The sequence below is a fragment of the Pleurodeles waltl genome, chromosome 6, assembly GCF_031143425.1.
Source record: "Pleurodeles waltl isolate 20211129_DDA chromosome 6, aPleWal1.hap1.20221129, whole genome shotgun sequence".
Taxonomy (NCBI): Eukaryota; Metazoa; Chordata; class Amphibia; order Caudata; family Salamandridae; genus Pleurodeles; species Pleurodeles waltl.
The window spans coordinates 1,050,925,450-1,050,946,895 of record NC_090445.1 but is presented as its reverse complement, the minus strand read 5'-3'; the positions used below and the strand labels follow the sequence as shown (position 1 = coordinate 1,050,946,895).

General features: G+C 43.4%; 1 protein-coding gene across 4 annotated transcripts in view; it reads left to right on the top strand.

The window, feature by feature from the left end:
- CHD5 (chromodomain helicase DNA binding protein 5) overlaps positions 1–20,920 on the top strand; it is a 981,350-nt gene extending 960,430 nt beyond the window's left edge. For 2 of the 4 annotated variants that reach the window (XM_069239998.1, XM_069239997.1), the window contains exon 41: positions 19,840–20,085. In XM_069239998.1, coding sequence (XP_069096099.1) covers positions 19,840–19,958 — 119 coding nt within the window. In that variant the 3' untranslated portion in view covers positions 19,959–20,085. Of the gene's footprint in view, positions 1–19,839 lie in introns of all 4 variants that reach the window. The other 2 variants (XM_069239999.1, XM_069240000.1) reach the window with 2 other exon arrangements.
- Positions 20,921–21,446: the final 526 nt, after the last annotated feature.

The following is a 21,446-nucleotide window of genomic DNA, read 5'->3' as shown; positions in this document are numbered from 1 at the left end:
CCCTCAAAAAAAAATAAGTAAGGGCCATATGTACAAACACATTTTCCCATTGACACAGAATGGGAAAAACCCTTTGCTACATCTGGTCCTAAGTCTGTCACTTTAGAAGTAAAATGTTGCATGTTAAACCAAAACATAAATAGTTCTCATGTACAACACTGGAAACCAAAATGCTACGTGTGACTGAATTATCTGTCTCAACATCGCAACGCTTCCCCAACAGCAGCTCTCTTCACCGCCGCCTCGTTATGGCTTCGGCTGTAGCACAGCTGCGTGCACTCATTAGGCAGTGAACACGGATTAGGGAAATCAGTTTGATCACCCAGCAGAATGTGGATTTTTTCATTCTAGGAATTTGCTGAACAGATTGTTTGTACTACTGCTGATGACTGCTGCTTCCAGTCTGAAGTGCGGTCCAGAGAACCAGAGCGATTCAATGCACTGGAGCAAGGTGGGCTTTTGGGGGAAAGGCCTGCTGTTTTCCGTTCATTCTAGAATGGCTGCGTTCAGGTTTTCCTTCTAAACTGTAAGCATCGGCACTTTCCATCAATTCACCAACAATGTAGAGCCTTCCCGTCATGGAACAGCGCAGCAGGACTGCAGGTCTCAGAATGCAAAGTAAAACTTGACTGGAGTCTGAATTTGAAAAAACCTCGATTCGGCCTTCTAGCTCGCTCTATCTTGTCCACCACATCGTCTCTAACCGCCTCATTTTTCACCCTAAAATAAGGCTGTCACGCCGGACAAAATACGTATCAGTAACAGCTCAGGACATGTTTTTGCACTGGAAGACAGATGTGAACACTTTAAATGACAGGTCCAGCAGCAGTGATGAGCCTTCAGGGCACTGTGAGGAGGGCACCTATCAGTGGTGGAGACACTGCAGTGGCACTGGCGCCGGAAGGGGTGGTGGCCAAGCCTGTCCTACGTCATTCGCAGTCTATTTAATAGGTCACCAGCACAGATATGTTTCTCCAACTGCTTGCGGGGGCCATTTTGTGCACTGAGGGAATTAAGAGGGGGGAGGCAGAGGGAAGAACAGAGAGAGTAGGTGACAGCAAAGGATATGGAGGAGAGCAGGAGGTAGAAAGTGTCAGCGCGTCTGACCTTAATAAGTAGATTTACAAGGGGACGCGAATAGGTCGCTGAACCTTTTGACCTGCATTTAAGATGCTCCCACCATGACTCCAGTACAAGTAGATCAATAATCAATCAATAACAATAATAATCAATGATAATAAATACCGCAAGTAATCAATTGGAGTCAGTAATTGTCACACACCATGACTTTCCAGTCATGAATAACCACACGTTTTAGTAAAAGTTAGAATATTTATTTCCCTATATTAACAATGCTAATGTCACGTAAAATAATATCAAAATCAAATGATAAACATACAAAAACAACACTGGCTGTCCAAAGCAGCGAAAGAAGCGTAATCTAATAAAAGCTTGAACCACTACACATTCTAAAGTTACAGTGCAAATTAATAACAAGAACAATTGCGCAAACGATATCACATACATTTAGTTTTAGCAGAGGAAAGACATTGACTATTACTCCCTATAGCAGACTTTCTTTAGTAAGGGCCCCTAAACTAACACCAGATTAGCATCAGCATGTTGGGCTTCATGCAAAACAATTTAGTAAACACAAATTTTGAAAACATCTAATTATGGCTCTATCAAAATAATGCGGTTGGTACCTAGAAAGAAAAAGCTAATAATCTTAAGAAACACATCAGTTACAATATACCTCTCCTCAAATGGATCGGCAAGCTAAATTAGTCTTCGTCATCAGGACATCAGTTCGATCAGCAAGGCATCAGGATTCAGCATCAAAGTTCAGAAAATGCAAAGTCTTTAGGCAGCAAAGTTAAGCACATCTCTTATCAAGACGCTCAAGAAAGTATGACCTTTCGGCCAGAAAGAAAATGGGCAAATGCGCTGTCTTCCATCAGTGCAGTCCAGCTAAGTTAGATTTCCTAAAACTACTTCCCAAGTACCTATTGGTCAAGGGATTGAGTTCACACTTTGTCCAATAAAACAAAAACTTCAAATCTGTAATTTCTACTAGTAGTTGGTTCACATGTCGCTGATTGGCTTCTCTTATAATGTCCTCATCATCCGGCTCGTCAGGTAACAATATTGTTTCAGCTTATACTCCAGTCAGTGTCTCCATTGTTCTCCTCCTGAGAAATTCCGATTTAAACACATTACACTCATTTCGTTGCATTTAGCAAGAACAGCATCTTCTAGCAAGCGGTTCTCATGAGAAAGACTTTTAGCTACAAGCACATTTGGTCAGCACAAATTACAATTTAATTCTCTAAACAGGCATTTTATTAATTGGTTCAGAATTACAGCTTGACATGAGGCCGTGCAACTAGTCCGGGACCTCCGCTAAATTAAGGTCTACAATTAATAAAGCTAATACGTAATGCCTAACCCTCATTATGATATATTACTACATTAATCAAACAAAAGCTCCATGTTTCATATTAATAAGTTATTAATAAGTATACTATTGCGGCCATTCATCGTGAATCACTTTCAGATGCGTGCATTATTGTTTCTATATTATTACATAATCTAGGCAAATCCATGATTCAGAATACATGAATACGCATTAATATTTTATTAAAACACCTGCTTTAGCAAAAGAAAAGAGGATCATTTAGGGATGGAAAGATAAAGAGGTCGAAGATGAAGGAAAGAAAGTGGAGGTGGACTGAGTGACATAGGAGAAATGGGGGGATGGGGAGAAATGTCTGAATAAACAGAAGAGAAAGGGTAAGAGGTAAAGAAGATTGGAGAGATATAGAGTAGAGTGGAGTGAAGGTGATTGGTAGAAATATCTGGAGTGTAAGTGACAACAGGGATGCAGGGGAAGTAGAAAAAAGAAGGAAGGGAGGTGGGATGTAACCGACTGTGGAGAATGGAGATAGGGTGTTGAGGAAATTAGAGAGAGATATAAGGGTAGCGGGGGAGTGAAGGGTGACAGGTAGTGTGATACAGATGAAAAGAGGAGGGGCTTTAGATATTCAGGGAAAGATGCAAGATCACGAGGAAGTGAAGAGGTAATCTGCTAAGGCTATCACCTAGCCACTGGGATGGGAGGTCGAGGGGGCATTTTCATCACTTGCATGAGGGCTCATGGCACCCTTGTTTCACCACTGAGCAATTATTTATAATGAAAGTAGATGTCAGGGCAAACAAATCTGGCACAACCCCTGACCCTAAGGCGTCCTGCTCTTAACTTGCTGTGGTACCTATATGTAATGTGTACAGGGCATTACTAAAGACCACTGACTGAGTACTTATTTTTATTGGTACACACTAATATTGAGAACAGTTCTGAAAAAGCCGTTTTGTATTGCTAATGACTTTTCCTTGTAGGACGAATATGCAGGGAACGTTTCCAAAAACAATGTATTTCACCCTTGGTTTCATCTTGGACCCGGTGCTGCTCATCAAGTATTCACAGGCCCGATGTGCATCATTGCGATGCCTGCCACAGACCGGGAAAGATGCCAGCTGCATCATGCGTTCCACCCACACATGAGTTAAGTGCAGTGGACAGCTGTCCAGGTTTTTTGTGATCTGACATTCTGCAAATATAAAAATTTAGAAAATGCTTCTTCTCCAGAGGAAAAGTAAGTCCTGGCAGGGCCAGCCCTGAACACTCTTAGTAGTCCGACAATTTAAAGACAACATAAAGAGACAGCATGACTGAGAGATTCATAGGGGTGCCTATGTTTCTATGTGTACCTTTTTTGGGACCTGTAGCTGTCGTTGCTGCATCTATTCAAATGCTACAAGAGTGTAGGAGGATATGTATTGCTACTCTGTGTGCAATTGCAGTAACTTCTATTTTGAATATATACTGATAATATCAAAATGCATTGGCAAAACCAATAAGACTGGCATTTTGTTTTGTTGTGTTCTCTTTTGTTTCGCACACATTGCCATAGTACTCCCTCTCACTGAAGGGAACTACTTTGTGTGTTGATGTGCTCTCTGTGAAAGGGCAGCAAGCTGTAACTCATAGTCGAGTCAGCCAATGGCGGAAATGGGCTGACACATCCCTCCTTGATGCATGCTGGAGTGGGAGGAAGAAAAAGTTGATTGACAGAACCACAGACTAATGGATGAAGAAGAAAGAAGGAACGAAAATGAAAGGAAAGGACAGAACAAAAGAAAGAAGCAAAGAAAGAGAAAGGAAAAAAGAAAGAAAGATAATGGCTAAAAGGAAAGAAAGAAAAAAGAAAGAAAGAAAGAAAGAAAGAAAGAAAGAAAGAAAGAAAGAAAGAAAGAACCAAAAGAAGAGGAAACAAGGAAAGAAGAAAATAAATAAGGAAAGAGAGAAAGAGAAAAAAAGAAAGAAAGACAAGGGATAAAAGGAAAGAATGAAAGAAATAAAGGAAGAAAGAAAGAAACAAACAAACTAAAAATAGACAGAACGAATTACAAATAAAGAACATCCTCATGAGCATATATTCAGATTTCATGTGAGCTGCTGGTATGGTGTGAAGAAGCAGCAGCCAGACAAACAAAGGCCACTTCAACAGGAATTTACAACAACATTGGCAGGAAACAGGAACTAATAAAGATGGATTGTGCCTGTGCTTTCACCTGGTAGAAAGCATCCTGATATCATGCCAGGCTCTACAGACAAAGGCATCACTAAAGTAATAATAAAGAAAAATCAAAAACACTGGCACTGAGGGGAACCACCTTGTGTTGATGTGATCCTTGTGCAGGGGCTAAATGCAGTTCCTCAAAGTGAAGTTAGCCAGTGGCTGAAGTAGGTTTACTCATTGCCCCATGCTGTATGCTGTAGTTGTCAGAAGCAAAATTGTGAATGACGCCAGAACAGGCCAATGGATGAGGAGAGGTGACTGAAAACCCCTTTTATGGGAGTATATTATACATATAATTTCAGTAAAATCAAAAGGTCTTGGCTAACACCAGATGAAAAAGACGACATGACATAAAAATCAGATCACCATTTACACCATCAAAGCTGCAATTGATTTCTCGTTTACGCTACGCTGACAATAAAAATACATCATTGTTTCTATATACTAAGATGTAGTTGGTATTTGCATTGTGCACATCCAGCCCCCTAAGTAGGGGTCTGTAGCGCTGCCAGCTGTCTGGAAGGTTTCTCTCCACATGATTCTGGAAGTCTCAGTCAGCTGTTCCGCTGTCTATTGGAGTTGTGGGTGTATGTTTTTCTTGTTGGTGCGGTGACCAGAAGCCATAGTTCAGTTCCCATTCCCCTTCGATTCTGGGCATTGAGGCAATACCCTCTCCTCAGTAGCTGCTTGGTACATCCAAAGATTGTACCCTGGAGTTAGCAAGAACTATGTATGTCTGAAGACCAGGTTCTTTACCCGGTTACCATGGGCATGGCCGGCCAAAGGACAAATCATGCCGCTACTGGGGGCTGTGCAGCTGCATAAGGGAGCATTTCGGCGATATGCCAAGCAACAAGGCCAAACATAGCTGATATTGGGCTTGGGTTATTGGACACCGGTTTGGGTCTAGGCCATGCCTAGCAGGCAGTGGCGAATGGATACTGTTTTTCATAAAGTGTATCATTACAAAACCAAAATAAATAAAACAAAGAACATTATATAGTGGGCAGGCGTAAAGACTGAGAGATGTTTTCTTTTCTAAAATCCTTTTGAACGTTGCTTGTGAGTTACATTCTTCCTCTCCCATAAAAAGTGAGAAAAGGGTTGAACTATGTCTAAGCGTATTATGTTATACTTTAAAGGTACCCCCAGTGCAAAATGTATGCTTGACAGAACTATGGGGCAAAAGTGCTTGGACTGGCGCGTGTCAGTCTATTTTGCAGCCCCGCAGAGAGAAAGGTAAACAATGGTATATGTTACTAGATGTGCAGCACAGCAACTTTGGTAGCTGATCTGTGTAGGATGAAGTTAGTAAATCTGCCCCTTTGTGTACAAGGCCCTATTACTAGCAAAACTTTGAGTACCTATAAAATGGATGAGTTAAAATTTCTCAAGGCTTAGTGCAATTGGCACAATCAAAAGCCAGACCTAAATCCATAAAAGCAAGGTGTAGTGATCCCTTTTATGCACTAATGAACTTCATAGAAATAAAAGAAAGATTAAAGGCCTTATTTAGAGTTTCACAGATGGAATATTCTTTTTAAATGTGGCAGAAATCCCATACATCATATTATAAGTGCCTTATGCTATAATTCACTTGAAACATGGCTGGTGGAAAATGAGCCACATATGTGACAGAGTTTCCTGTTTGCCAAATACTAAATAATGTCCAAAATATTGTTCCTTGGTTCACAAGCCAGGGCAAAAACCATATTGTGTTTCCTCCAGAATTCCATCATCAGCCAAAGTTTGTAGTCAACACATGAGAATGCTACCAATATCTTTATCTGTTGAGTCTATGAGAGACATTAAACGATAGCACTTAGGATCACTCCTATCCACTCTTTTAGAAATAGGGATGAAGACAGAGATGTGCAATGACTCAGGAATGGAATACTTAGCTGCACTTTTTAGAACAATTGTGAGCAGATGGGGCCCTAACAGCAATAAAGTGAAAACAGCACAAAAAAGGATCTTAAACTAGGTTGGAAAAATTAAACTTTATTTTATAAATAAAACAAGACCAAAGGGACAAAAATCCAATCAGTAGAACTGGAGATATTCAATTTTATATAGATTAGGGTAAATAAAGGCAAAAAGCGCCAATGTGGATATCTGGTCGCCCTGGACTGGGACAAAGTCACAAGCTCAGGCAGACCGCAATGGAGCACAAGCCAGCTACAAGGGCCCAGTTAGCCCTGCTAAGGGGACCCATTTAGCACTGTTGAACAGAGTACCTTAAATCCTAGTTTGTGGAGTGGTGTAAGTATCTGTGTCAAAGATGCGTTGCGCAGCGGACGCAATATATCAGTTCTGAAATGCGGTGAGGCTGTGATGCGAGGGCCTGCTTAGTCGTCAAGTATTCAGTCGACGAGGCATGCAATGTGAAGTCCAGCGTCAAGGATGCAGCGTGCTTTTGCGGCAATGAGTCAGTTCAGAAGAGCTACGAGGCTGCAATGTGAAGTCGGCATGGTCATCAAAACTGCTGTTGATGAGTGATGCGAGGACCAGTGTTGAGGATGCATCACACAGTGCGGTTCTGATCAGGCTGTGAAGGAGATGCAGGTCTTGGCAGCAGGTCCAAATCATGCGGCAGCAGAGATGCCACAGTTCTGCTCAGGTTTGAGACACGCATTAGAGGGGATGCGTTGATTCCGCTGAATGCACAGGCCAACAGAGCACCTTAAGCCCACTTAGGGTCCAGGACTGGGGTGGCACCACTTGGCAGGGTAGACTCACAGATTCAGGTGCATGTGCAAGGTTGTTGGAAGCCTGTTATATCACTGAGGCCTCAGATCAGGAGACCAGCCAACTAGCTATTGGAGACACTCTGGGTTAAAAAAAAAGTAGGTCCAGTCCTTCTCACGCAGAAAAGAGGGCAGCAGGTCAGCGTAGCAGGGCAACAGTACTTCAGAGCAGCAGTCCAACAGAGGTGGCAGTCCATTTAGCAGCACAGCAGACATTCTTCCTGGCAGAGTATCCACCAATCCAGACGTGAAGTGAAGAGCTTGTGTGTGAAGTCCAATATTTATACTCAGTTGTGCCTTTGAAGTGGAGAGAAGCTTACAGAAGCATGTTTTCAAGGTGCAAATGTGCCCTGCATTCTTGGCCCTCGCTTCAGACTAACTGTAGGGCTATGCAGCCTTTTGCGTTGAGGGAGGACACTGCCTAATCAGGTGTAAGTGGGGATGGATCCAGCTCCTCTCTCCCATCCTGCTAGTGATGGCCCATCCAGTCACACCTAAGCTCCCCATTGTTTGTGCCAGTCTCAGAGGAATACAGAGAGTCCAAGTGTCAACTACACCCAGTCATGTGACCCAGAGACAGACTGCAGGCACCAAATGCCAACTTTCTAAAAGTGGCCTTTTTTAAGTTGTAATTAAAAATCCAACTTCACAAGTTAGGATTTGTCATTACAATTCTAGAGAACAATGGGTTTACTATGACAACTATTCAACTGACCATCTAGATAAAGAAGACATTGCCAAATTAGAATGACTTCCTTGAAACATAATCCTTTCTTTCAATCTGTCGGAAAATCTTTTTTAGTTCATAGCACCAAATCAATATGCACGGAAAATGAGGAAGGACTTCGCGAGTGAACCAAATGACCCTTAAATTCCTCTTTCAAACAACACTAAAATAGAGTAATCTAAGTTCTTTCTTTCCAGATATTTTCAGCTGTTTATTGAGGAAAACGAGTCACATACATCAAAACATCCATTCCACCTTGATGAGTATCACCCAATGCTCCATCTGCAGAGTATTCCAAATCAGAATGCTCAAACTTCTTAAAGCTAGTAAGAAATCATCATAGGATTGCAAGTAAGCATCAGGATTGCCTACCTAAGTAGTTGACCATGACCAAGCATATTCACTCTCTCAAGAACTGAACTATTAAATGGTATGTCAGTCTCCTTTTGAATTACGGTAAGAGAGGAAGGCTTCTTTCAGTACCCAAAGTGCTGTCCTTCACAGAATAGTAAACATGAAAGATGCTAAGTTTCTCCATAAAGGGGGCCTGGCATAGGAGAAAACCCAGAAATGGGATAAAACCCCTTCACAATCTTATCATTTTGATTTAAGAGAAAGACTAGAAATTAAAATAATGATAAGGACCAACTCCTCCTGAATGTACAGGATAGAGAAAAGAGCCAAGCAAAATTCTAGGAAAAATGAGCCAAGCCAAATTCAATAGAAATTCCAGCAGCAAGAAAAAATCAGGAACAAAAATGAAAGCAGAGTGTTAGACCTGACAGCCTTAGGGTGCCTGCCTCCCTCCACTTTTTGGACTCTGTTTTTGCTGGTTTTAAGACTCTGCGCACTGCTAACCAGTGCTAAAGGGCATATGCTCTCTCCCTTTAAACATGGTGACATTGGATCATACCCAATTGGACTACTTAATTTACTTATAAGTCCCTAGTAAAGTGCACTATGTGTGCCCAGGGCCTGTAGATTAAATGCTACTAGTGGGCATGCAGCACTGATTGTGACACCCACTTAAGTAGCCCCGTAACCTTGTCTCAGGCCTGCCATTGCAAGGCCTGTGTGTGCAGTTTCACTGCCAATTCGACTTGGCATTATAAAGTACTTGCCAAGCCTAAAACTCCCCTTTTTCTACATATAAGACACCCCTCAGGTAGGCCCTAGGTAACCCATAGGGCAGGGTGCTGTGTAGGCAAAAGGAAGGACATGTACCTAGGTAGTTTACATGCCCTGGTAGTGTAAAACTCCTAAATTCATTTTTACACTACTGTGGGTCCTGCTCCGTTCATAGGCTAACATTGGGGCTGCCCGCATACATTGTTTGAGTGGTAGCTGCTGATCTGAAAGGAGTAGGAAGGTCAAATTTAGTACGGCCAGAATGGTGACATTAAATCCTGCTGACTGGTGAAGTGGATTTAATATTACTATTTTAGAAATGCCACTTTTAGAAAGTGGGCATTTCTCTGCACTTAAATCTTTCTGTGCCTTACAAACCAAGTCTGGCTGGGTTTAGTTGACAGCTCATTGTGCATTCACTCAGACACACTCCAAACACAGGATACTCAGCCTCACTTGCATATATCTGCATTTTGAATGGGTCTTCCTGGGCTGGGAGGGTGGAGGGCCTGCTCTCACACCAAGGACTGTCACACCCCCTACTGGGACCCTGGCAGACAGGATTGAACTGAAAGGGGACATGGTGCACTTCTAAGCCTCTCTTTGAAGTCTCCCCCACTTCAAAGGCACATTTGGGTATATAAACAGGGCCTCTGTCCCTACCAACGCAGACACTTCCTGGAGAAGAAACGTGTAACCAGAACATGCATCCTGCCAAGAAGAACTGCCTGGCTGCCCAAAGGACTCACCTGACTGCTTTCTGTGAAGGTCTGCTGCCTTGCTGTTGCCCTGCTGCCTTGCTGCTGTCTGGCTGAGGTGAAGAAGTGCTCTCCAAGTGATTGGATAGAGCTTGCCTCCTGTTTCCTGAAGTATCAGGACCAAAAAGACTTCATCTTTTCAAGAAGGTGAAATTCGACGCATAGCCTGCCAGAAATGACGCACAGCCTGCACCACGGTGAAAATTTCACCGCACGGCAAACCGGAACGACGCAGCCTGACTTCGCAACGAGAAGATCAACGCATCGCCAGCGTAGCGACTGGAAATTCGATGCGCGGCCCACTGGATCAACGCATAGCTGAGCCGGAACGACACAACCGGACTTCCAGAGAGGAATCGACGCAGCGCCTGCTGTGCGGTAGAAAATTCTACGCAACGCCTACCAGATCGTTGCAGCTCCTGTGACTTTGTCCTGTCAGTGCAGGAAATCCACGCACCATCCCTGGGGCATCTGAAAACTCCGCAACCCAAAGAGGATCCGTGACCAAGCACCAGAAATAGACGCACAGCCATCCCTGCGTGGAAACTAAACAACACATCGTCGTGTGCGGCCTGGGAAATCGACACAGACCCCTTTGTTTCCAAGCTTCTCCTCCTCTGTGGCCCTTTGCAGAGATTTTTCATGCGAACCAGGTACTTTGTGCTTGAAAGAGACTTTGTTTTCTTGTAAAAGACTTAAGACACTTTATATCACTTTTCAGTGATATTTCTACATTTACTTATTGCATCTTTGATCGTTCTGACCTGCATTTATCCAGATAAATAAAATATATTTTTTAAACATTGTGTGGTGTATTTTTGTGGTGCTATATGGTGGTATTGTATGATTTATTGCACAAATACTTTACATATTGCCTTCTAAGTGAAGCCTGACTGCTCAGTGCCAAGCTACCAGAGGGTGGGCACAGGATAATTTGGATTGTGTGTGACTTACCCAGACTAGAGTGAGGGTCCTTGCTTGGACAGGGGGTAACCTGACTGCCAACCAAATACCCCATTTCTAACAGAGAGAATAAAGAAAGATGCAACATAAAAAAAATGGAACCAATATTATGTGGTACATCCGTCACTTAAAATGTCCTTATACGCGGGCTAACAGGAACTGACATCACGGGGGAAAGATCTTGCTTCATCTTTGAATAGGATACTCAGTAAACATCCTATGGACTGATCATCACCTTGGAAATGGCCTTCTGAAAGATTTCCTCACACCATCATTCTAGAAATTATTTGTAAAGCAAAGAAGAAGCCAACATTTTTCATTTTTCACCCAGCACTGGATTTTACAGTTTCATTACATCAATTTGCATCCTGAACTGCAAACAGTGCTCAGAGCACCACTTCTGGTGACTGTGAGTGCAGAGACACCAGGATGATTCTGGCAGCTGGCCACTCAACCTCTTACTGATCAGGGTGTCTCAGAACGTGCCACGAGGCAAAGTGATCAATGCTTGTTTCTTTTGAGCTTAAACCAGGCCTCCTGTAAGCCCTCAGCTCCATTATTAGCAAAGATGTGACACAACCCTTCAAAAATCTGAGGAAATAGAGGCCTTAGGTAATTTCTCCTAAGCTTCCATGCTTCCTCTTTTAAAGCTCTTTTCCTAGACAAGTTATAGGCAATCTAGTTTTATCTAACACAACCAACTATTTCTGGCTCTCAGAGAAAACATTTAAACACGATTTACATTAATGTTAGCATTTCTACATTGTTTATCAAACCACCTATTAACTATGATCGTCCCTGACACACCTCTGCTTGTCCTTTGTTTATGCCTTTGTGTTTTCTCAATATGAAATGTCATTCCCTTCTAAAAATTAAAATGTAAATGTCTAGGAGGGAATTTTAAAATGGCAGGAGGATGCTAACTCGTTAGCACACACCAACGCAAATGTTTTGATTATCTTACATAAAGTAATGGAATTTCCTGGAGGGATAGGGACGGGAAGGAAACATGGGCAGACCTGTTCAGTCTTGAAGTGTCAGGGTAGTACCCATCAATCATTTAGTCTTTCACTTTACCATGTTCAGGGTGCCTGTCAGGATAGGTTAGTGGCTTTGACGGACTAGTGCTTGCCTGACTGAAGATGTCAGTCTTTGGGAGACTTTGTGAACCGTTAGGATCACGACAGGGGTCTGAAGTATGAACCCCTGATCACACCTTGCCCCTTTCAACCCAGAAATGTAGGTAAAAATATGCACCTTTCACATATGCAGGTATCACATATGTTCTAATCACACCATTAATTTTGATTCATGTTCCAATTGCCATTTTGCTGTAATCCAAGTGCAGGAACATAGGGTCAGTCATGATGGGCAGAGAGGTGCCTCATTAGAATCTACAGCTCTACCCAATCCATAATCGAGCCCAAAGTCAGCTATGGTGGAATAAAATAGCACGCACCACTAAGAACACCATGGAAACATGTCTTTCTGCTGAACAACAAACATATCTATTGACCTAGAAGATGCATAGGCAAATTGAAAAGCCGACCAGCAACCAAAGTACAATTTCCTAGGCATGAGAGGGGCCCTTTACAGTGTTTGAACAAGTGCTACTGTGGCCTAAACGTCTGGACTAAGGGGCATCTTCAAACTCCTGACCGGACAGATCATCTTGCCATCATCCTTCCCACATCTCTACCTCTGATCCCCTTCCTCTCTCCACAAACCAGTTCTAACAAGCCTGAACACCCTATAATGATGTCAGAGGCTCACCGGCTTGTGAGGCTGAGTCACACAAAACAGTACCAGCAACAGAGCAGCACTATTGACTCCGCAGATACCTCAATATGTTTTCCCTTGCTCATACAAAGAGTAACCCCTTTCAGCCTGAGACCCACTGCCAATTCAAAACCTTCAGTTGTAACTTGGAGTTAAATCAGCATTAAGCAGTCGCGGCTCGCTGACCTGTAAAGGGGCTAGGTGGGTGCAGCGCGCAGGGTGGTAAAATTGAATTAATAAAAATAATAAAATAAAAACGTACCTCCACCATTGCCGCACTGCTCCTGTCTTCCACATTGTCGCTGCAAGTAGACACAGGCTGGGCACTCCCAGGCAGACTGGGAGCATGCAGGCTCCCTCCAACCCTGCAAAACAGTGCCGGGCTGGAGAGAACCCTGTGCAAATGTCTGTTTGGCCAGCCTGAGATGGCTGGCAAAACACACATGCGTCCTGAGGGTAGTGCTTTGTGCACTCCCCTCACTGCCCGTCACCTCCATGGCCCTGCCCCTTTCACTGAAAAGGGATAATAAACCTAGTTTATTATCCCTTCGTGGTGAAAGGTTTGCAGCTTCTGAGATGGGGGCGACGCTCCTCCGCCCTAATGGAGGAGTCGACCTTGGCATTAAGTACGTTTATATGGCCCTGATTCAATCACTCATTTTTAGTTTTATAAGGTACTCTGAAGCTCATGGCATAGTTGCCTCCGTGATACCTCTGTCCTTTTCCAACGGCAATGTACAGCAAAAGGTTTAAGCCATTCTGAAATTCAACCCAAATTTCTGTACTGAAGTTAAAAGAAAAGATGTGATTTGGTTATAATAAGAAGAAGAGCAAAATACAGATAGAGCGCAGATTATAAAAAAATACACAGTGGTGAGAACTTTTCCATAAGTGCCAGAACATTTTGCACCAATTACATTTTATGCTAACATCAGCACAAATCGGTGACTACAAAAATGATATTTACATTGCATTTCTAGAGCAAAAAATAAATTTCATTTTGAACCAGTTGCTCTGTCCAGATGCCAGACTTGTCGACACAGTTGCAAAATTGCTTCTTTGTCTTTCAAATATAGCATGTTAATTAGTGTTGGCCTGTCATGTGGGATTTATGGCTAGGGGGAAAGATTTGACACTTAGCAGCTGTCACCTTTCCTAACACAGCTAGTGGAAAACAAAGAATGAAGACCATTACTAAATTAAAAAGAAAATAGGGATGCACATGGGCAGGACTGTCATGTATCTTGAATTGACGATTTTCCAATATTTTCTCTCGGTTTCTTTGTGATTGTGTCTCAGTCTGTCCCTATCAATCTGTCATTTCTTCTGACTTTGCCCAGGTTCATTTCTCAATGTCTTTTTCTATGTCTATTATTTCTCGCACTCATTTTTTTCTTTCTTTGCTTTCTCTTATGGTATGCATGTCGTGGCTTTACTCTTTTTCTTTCTCTTGACCAAATGACTCCTTTGCTGCCCATCCTGTTTTTTGTATCATTCTTCATTCTGTTGTTTGTTTTCATACTTAACCTCTGTCTGGTTCAGGAATAGAAATGAGCACCCATGCAACCTTTAGTTAATAGGTTTGCAAACAATTAGAACAAAAAGTTTACTTGCGTGTATATGTTTCATTTAATTCCAAAACTGTTCTCATGTAAGCCTATTTTTAAAAACTACTTTCCTTTACAACTCCATGTGGTCATAACTTCAGCCCTGGCTTACACTTTTTGTTGCCTTTACTTCAACTGGCCAGTATTAGAAGTGGGGTCTCTAGATGGCACTGTTTTGCCCCCTGTCCAAGTAGGGACCCTCACTCTAGTCAGGGTAAGGGAGTCACACAGCAAAGATAACTCCTGCTCACACCCTTGGTAGCTTGGCAGGACCAGTTTGGCTTATCTTAGAGGCAGTGTGAAGTATTTGAATACACACACGCACAGTAACTCAGTGAAAACATCCCAAAAGTACTCCACAGCAGTTCAGAAAAAAGCCAATATTTATTTGTGTAAAACAAGATAAAAACTAAAAAAATCCAACATGCACAAGTAAAGATACAATTTTTCAAAGATTAAGGGGGTCATTCTGACCCCGGCGGTCAGAGACCGCCGGGGCCAGGGTCGGCGGGAGCACCGCCGACATACCGGCGGTGCCCCGCAGGGCATTCTGACCGCGGCGGTTCGGCCGCGGTCAGATGCGGGAAACCGGCGGTCTCCCGCCGGTTTCCCGCCGGTTTCCCGCTGCCCTGCAGAATCCTCCATGGCGGCGGAGCGCGCTCCGCCGCCATGGGGATTCTGACACCCCCTACCGCCATCCTGTTCCTGGCGGGTCTCCCGCCAGGAACAGGATGGCGGTAGGGGGTGCCGCGGGGCCCCTGGGGGCCCCTGCAGTGCCCATGCCAATGGCATGGGCACTGCAGGGGCCCCCGTAAGAGGGCCCCACAAAGTATTTCAGTGTCTGCTATGCAGACACTGAAATACGCGACGGGTGCCACTGCACCCGTCGCACCTTCCCACTACGCCGGCTCAATTCTGAGCCGGCGTCCTCGTGGGAAGGTTGATTTGCCCTGGGCTGGCGGGCGGCCGCCCGCCAGCCCAGGGCAAATCCCAAAATACCCTCAGCGGTCTTTCGACCGCGGAGCGGTATTTTGGTGGGGGAACTTTGGTAGCTTGGCAGGACCAGTTTGGCTTATCTTAGAGGCAGTGTGAAGTATTTGAATACACACACGCACAGTAACTCAGTGAAAACATCCCAAAAGTACTCCACAGCAGTTCAGAAAAAAGCCAATATTTATTTGTGTAAAACAAGATAAAAACTACAAAAATCCAACATGCACAAGTAAAGATACAATTTTTCAAAGATTAAGGGGGTCATTCTGACCCCGGCGGTCAGAGACCGCCGGGGCCAGGGTCGGCGGGAGCACCGCCGACAGACCGGCGGTGCCCCGCAGGGCATTCTGACCGCGGCGGTTCGGCCGCGGTCAGATGCGGGAAACCGGCGGTCTCCCGCCGGTTTCCCGCCGGTTTCCCGCTTCCCTGCAGAATCCTCCATGGCGGCGGAGCGCGCTCCGCCGCCATGGGGATTCTGACACCCCCTACCGCCATCCTGTTCCTGGCGGGTCTCCCTCCGCCGCCCGCCGAAGTTAGAATCACCCCCTAAATCTTAGTGAAAACACAAAAGCTCCAACAGGGGCTATCACGACATCTTGACGGAGTCGTTACCAACAATCCAACGCCACTCGCAAGGGAGTACGGGACGGTCATGGAGTACATGGACACAAGGTACAGTGCCTTGGAAAACAATGAGGAAACAAAGATGTTGCTCGGAGTCAGGGAGGTGAGGCATTGCTGGGGCCAGTGTGGCATTGGTGCCTTACTCCTATCTGGGAGGTGAGGCACTGGTTTCTTACTGCTAGGTAGGAAAGGTGAGGCTTTGGTTCCTTACGGTTGCAGGAGAGGTGACACGGTGTCGGTGGCGAGGCATCGGTTCCTTACGACCCGGCGGGGTCGACTAATCCAGCAGGTCCGCATGTGAGGTGTCAACTTTGTGGTGTCGTAATCACACCACGGGGCCATAGGTGCTGTGGTGGAGTCGGGTGTCACGGACGTCAGTGCCACGTAACTCTGGACTCATGCTGCGGCAAGATTTCGGAGGTGCTGCAGTGGTGTCTGACCTGTGCTGCAGGTTGTGGTCATGCACTCAGCAGGGAACCACAACTTCGATGCAGACAGCGGTGTGGAGTCAGACAGCGGCGCCGGTTGCGAAGTCGCTCTGCCGTTGATGTGCTTTGTTTCTTCTTAGTTGCACCTGAGCTCACTTCCAAGGGCCCAGGAACTGGATTTGTCACCACAAGGCAAGTCAGGACTCTCTGCAAGAGAGCCCAGGCACTGGTAGGTGAAGTCTTTGATGGCCCTGAGATTTCTTAACAGAAGGCAAGCTCAGTTCCGGCCCTTGGAGAACCTTGGAAAGCAGGATGTAGAAAGCAAAGTCCTGTCTGTTCGCTCCCAGGACAGAAGCACAAAGCAGCAGGCCAGCACAACAAAGCAACAGGCATAGTAGCAGTGCCTCCTACAGCATCCAGCTTTTCTTCCTGACCGAATGTTCTCAGTCCATAAGTGTTCTAACTACGTGGGGTCAGAGGTCCAGTACTAATACCGATTTCTGTCTCCGAAGTAGGCAAACTTCAAAGAGAAGTCTTTGTAGTGCACTGCCCTGGCCCCAGACACACAGGGGGTTGGAGTCTGTTTTGTGTGAGGACAGGCACAGCCCTTTTCAGTTGCATGTGTCAGCTCCCCCACCATTCTAACTCAGGAACACCCAACAGCCTGTTGATGGGCCTTCAGGATATGCAGGGCACACTTCAGCCCCCTTTGTGCAACTGTCTATAGGGAATGCACAAAAAGCCAACTGTCATCCTGACCCAGTCGTGTATTCCACAGACAGGCAGAGCAACAGGATGGGTAAACAGGAAAATACCCACTTTCTTAAAGTGCAGTTTTCAAACCTATAATTCAAAAAGCAACTTCACCAAAAGATTTATTTTGAATTGTGAGTTCAGAGACTCCAAACTCCATATCTCCATCTGCCCCCAATGAGAAATTACACTTAAAAGATATTTCAGAGCAATCCCCATGTAACTCTATGGGAGAGATAGACCTTAAAATAGCGAAAAACGAATTTAGCCGTGTTTCACTATCAGGACATGTGAAACACACCAGTTCATGCTCTATCTTTTAAATACACTGCACTCTGCCTATGGGGCTGCCTTGGGCCTACCTTAGGTGTGACTTTCATATAGTAAAAGGGAAGGTGTGGGCCTGGTAATTGGGTGCACTTGCCATGGCGAAATGACAGTTTAAAACTGCCCACATAGACATTGAGTGGCAGGTTTGAGCCATGTTTACAGAGCTACTCATGTGGGTTGCACAATCAGAGCTGCAGGCCCTCTAGTGCCATTTGATTCACAGGCCCTTGGCACACATGGTGCACTATGCTGGCGACTTACTAGTAAATCAAATATGCCAATCATGGATAAATCAATCACCATTACAATTTAGACAGAGAGCAATTGCAATTTAGCACTGGTCATCAGAGTCCTAAAGCCAGCAAAAACTACATTCAGCAGTGGATCAAAAACAAGAGGTAAGAAGCAAATAAACAGTGGAAACCATGCCAAGAGCTGACAGGTCTAATTCATAAGCATTCTATTCTAATTACAGTCTCAGGCATTCCGAGTGCTAGAGCTAAGCTATGCTAACAAATTTCAAATTACAAACTTTTTTGTTATCAAACAAAATGTTTTCAAAGAAAGAGGGTCAAATTAAATGCCTCAAAAACTATTTTCCTAATACCCTGTCTTAATACACTTCTGTTTGACTTCCTTGACGGGCTAAAATCAATTCTGTTTAAGTACACATACAATTGATTGAGAGGCGTCAAGAGCCTGATCATGATAGCGATTTCTGTACTGCCCCAGCGCAATTGGAGTCTGTGTTCTTCTTTTTGGCCTCTTGAGTGCATACATAACTTGAAAAATCTTTGAGTTCATGCATGTTTGCAGACAGAAGACCTCTGAAACACAGCAGCAAGTGTGTCTTTGTGTTTCTGAGCTCTGTGGTTAGTAAAACACGAATTTTAAGCAGCGAAATTCTGAGTTAATGTACACGCTCAAGAAGCCCACACAACCCTTCTGCACTAAAGGAGTGCAGTAAACACCATCACAGCTCCAAAAAAAGATTTTCTATTATATTGCATTTTATGTTTCATATGTAAGCACATAGAAATTAAATGGAGGGAAAAGTCAGGACTAAACATCAGGTCCACAGGTCCCAAAGTCAACAACTTGGGGCTAGACTCCCTGAAACGGTATATAAATAGAAGAAAACAATGGCAAAGCTGATAAGTCACACTTTTGGGACCTATTGGCTTTGCCAATGGTGGTTAGCTATGCTCTACAGTATTCACTATGCTGTTCAGCATGGCAAAAGAAAAAATAAGTAGCAATCAAACACATTGTAAAGATGCAATGTTCTATGGGAGAAATAAAAACAGATTACAGAACAACCATCAAACAAGAAGCAGGAATATGAGAGTGATAATAAAGACAACCAATGTTAGGCAAGGTGTAGGCTCCATGCTCTTGTGTGCTCTTGGTAAGCCTTCAGAATATACCTTGCAACAAACAGCGCACGCTCTGTCTAGGGAGTGCGACCTAAAAAACACTTGCAATTACACTTCCAGATCAGACTTCCCTTTTACAAGTGTAAGACAGTCTGCCCTGAATGTAAGCGTGGGATGGGAGACTGGCATGACATGTGACCTGTTTTCCTGGTTCTTTAGATCATACAGGCACAGTACACCCACTGTTGCAAGCAATATCATTTGGCTAAGAATCAACACACAGGGTGTAGCCTGGTCTTTTGTATGATGTGTATGTGTATTAGCACAGTTCTTACATAGCATTGAGGCAGATTTCAGAAACTTTGCATAAGAGAAGTAGCCTATTTATTAATGTTTTGCAAGGGTGCTTGGGTGGCATAAAGTGATGCCAATCATTGCATCTGTCTACTTACAATTAAAAAGGCCCACCAGAGCAGCATTAAATTGCGCAGGGCAACGTGAGCGCCCACGCAATCCTTTGTTATTTTAGGCAGAAACTCTTTAAAATTCACTGCCCCTAGGCCCCCTCATCCACCTTGCATGATGTATAATGTATTTAAACATTATGTGCCAGCCTGATTGTCGGAAGATCTGAAGCTTCACCCCCTCACCCCCAAATCTTACTGACCAACCTATGCCCCTGACTCAGTTAAAGTTGTTCCAGACAATGTAATAATTGACAACTCATATTTATTCAGGGTGAGTTGTCTCTGTGAGTTGTATTTTACTATGGATTTTAAAGTGTTTTGTATTTTTATTTAAATATGAATTCTAATATTATTTTGCGTGCTGTGTATGTAATTTCAAACAGGTAGTATTGCCAGATCGCTGCATGTTGGCAGGACCACCGGTTAAAGTCCGGGACTTTCCGATTTGTGACCGGAACATACCACGATTTTTTTTACAAAGAAATATACAATAATGTCCTTGTTTTCTTTTTACAGCAACTTCCAACGGTTCTTCAGTAAGTCACGCTGACAAAAAATTAGCTGATTCACTGAAAGGCAGTGCATCCCTGGACCTCAGAGGGAAGCAAAATGGCATCATCTGCATCGAATACTAAATTTGAGCCAAAAGGAAGTTGTGCCTCAAGGCAGCCATTTTCATATTTAAAGTGTTCTTCAAAAGTCATGTAAATGAACTTCTCGTTAGAAGGGATTTTCTTTCCTTGTAAATGTTTTGCACTTTCTTATTGAGGACTTGAACAGCTTGTATTGGTACCATACATGAGCTCTGAGGGGTTTAAAAATGGCAGTAATTATGTTTGTTTTTATCCATGTGCAGACTCTCGAAATTAACGCAAATTGTATCTTGCCCAGACACCTCATCCCGACTCGTAAGAGCAGCACTTAGTTCTCTTTATCTAAAAGTATATGTTTTTGTTCATGTATGTGTTTAAAGAATTGCATGTGCACTTTAGGTCCTCAAAAAACATGCCCAAACAATTGACTCCGGCATTGTTATGTATGGCAGTGCTGACAACTGAGACAAATTAACGAATCTGACAGGATAAAGTTTCTTTTTTTAATCCATATCAGACTAGAATATGTATGGACTAGTGGTTTCTAATGCCAAAGGCATCTAGTGAGTCTAATAAAGTATAACTTTGTTCTGCTTAGCAGAAAATTTAGGAAGCTAAAACCACACGTAAGAAGCTGAGTGTGTTAGATTCATTAATAATTGGTAAATACTGGGTTGGTGAAAAAATAATTTTCATAAAGAAGCAGATCACAGTTTGAACCCTGGGTCTGGAATGAAAACAAAATCAGAAAGTTGTAGTACTAAAATACTACACATGAAAGATTAATGGAAAAACGAAATTGGAAAGAGAGTGTTAGAGTATTTAAAAAAGGATTGCAGTACTTTGTTTTCTGTGACTATTGTATCATGTAAACAATGGGAGTGACCAGACAGAGAAATAAAGAAGAAGGAAAGAAGAAACAAGTAAAACAGAGCGAGATGGTGAGAAGTAGAAGGTTGAATAGAGTGGGATGAAAGATGTAGAAGGTTGAATAGGGGTAGGTGAAAAAGAAAAAAAAAGAAAGGGGCTGTGTACAGGAATAAAAGGCAACATGGCAAATGTAGAATAATTCTAGGAGTGTGGAATGTGGGTGCTTACAAAGTTGAAAAGTGAGAGAGTTGTATCCTTCTGTAAACCCAAGGAGTGGAAAATTGATAGGCTTTGGACACAGATAACAAAGAGATATCTAGTGGGTAATGGAGGACAGTAAGGGCAGTTATGGGTTTTAGCCATGGTGGTGAGAATGTCAACAAAGGTTAAAAAAGCAAAAATGGAGGAGAGGTTGGAAGGGGAGGAGATCAGAAGAAGAGAAGTTAAAGGAACATGGGAATAGTGTAAAACATAGAGAGGTGGCATGGGAATAAAAAAAACTAATGCCAGTAACCTAAATCCATTTGTAAAGAAGATAAGATTAATTTGAGAATTAATTCGTAACCAAGATTTTTGGATTCATCCAATCCAATTTATCAAAAAAGGTTTGTTTTTTTTAATCAGTTTTTTTTTTCAAATTAACACACAATCTAAAAAGGC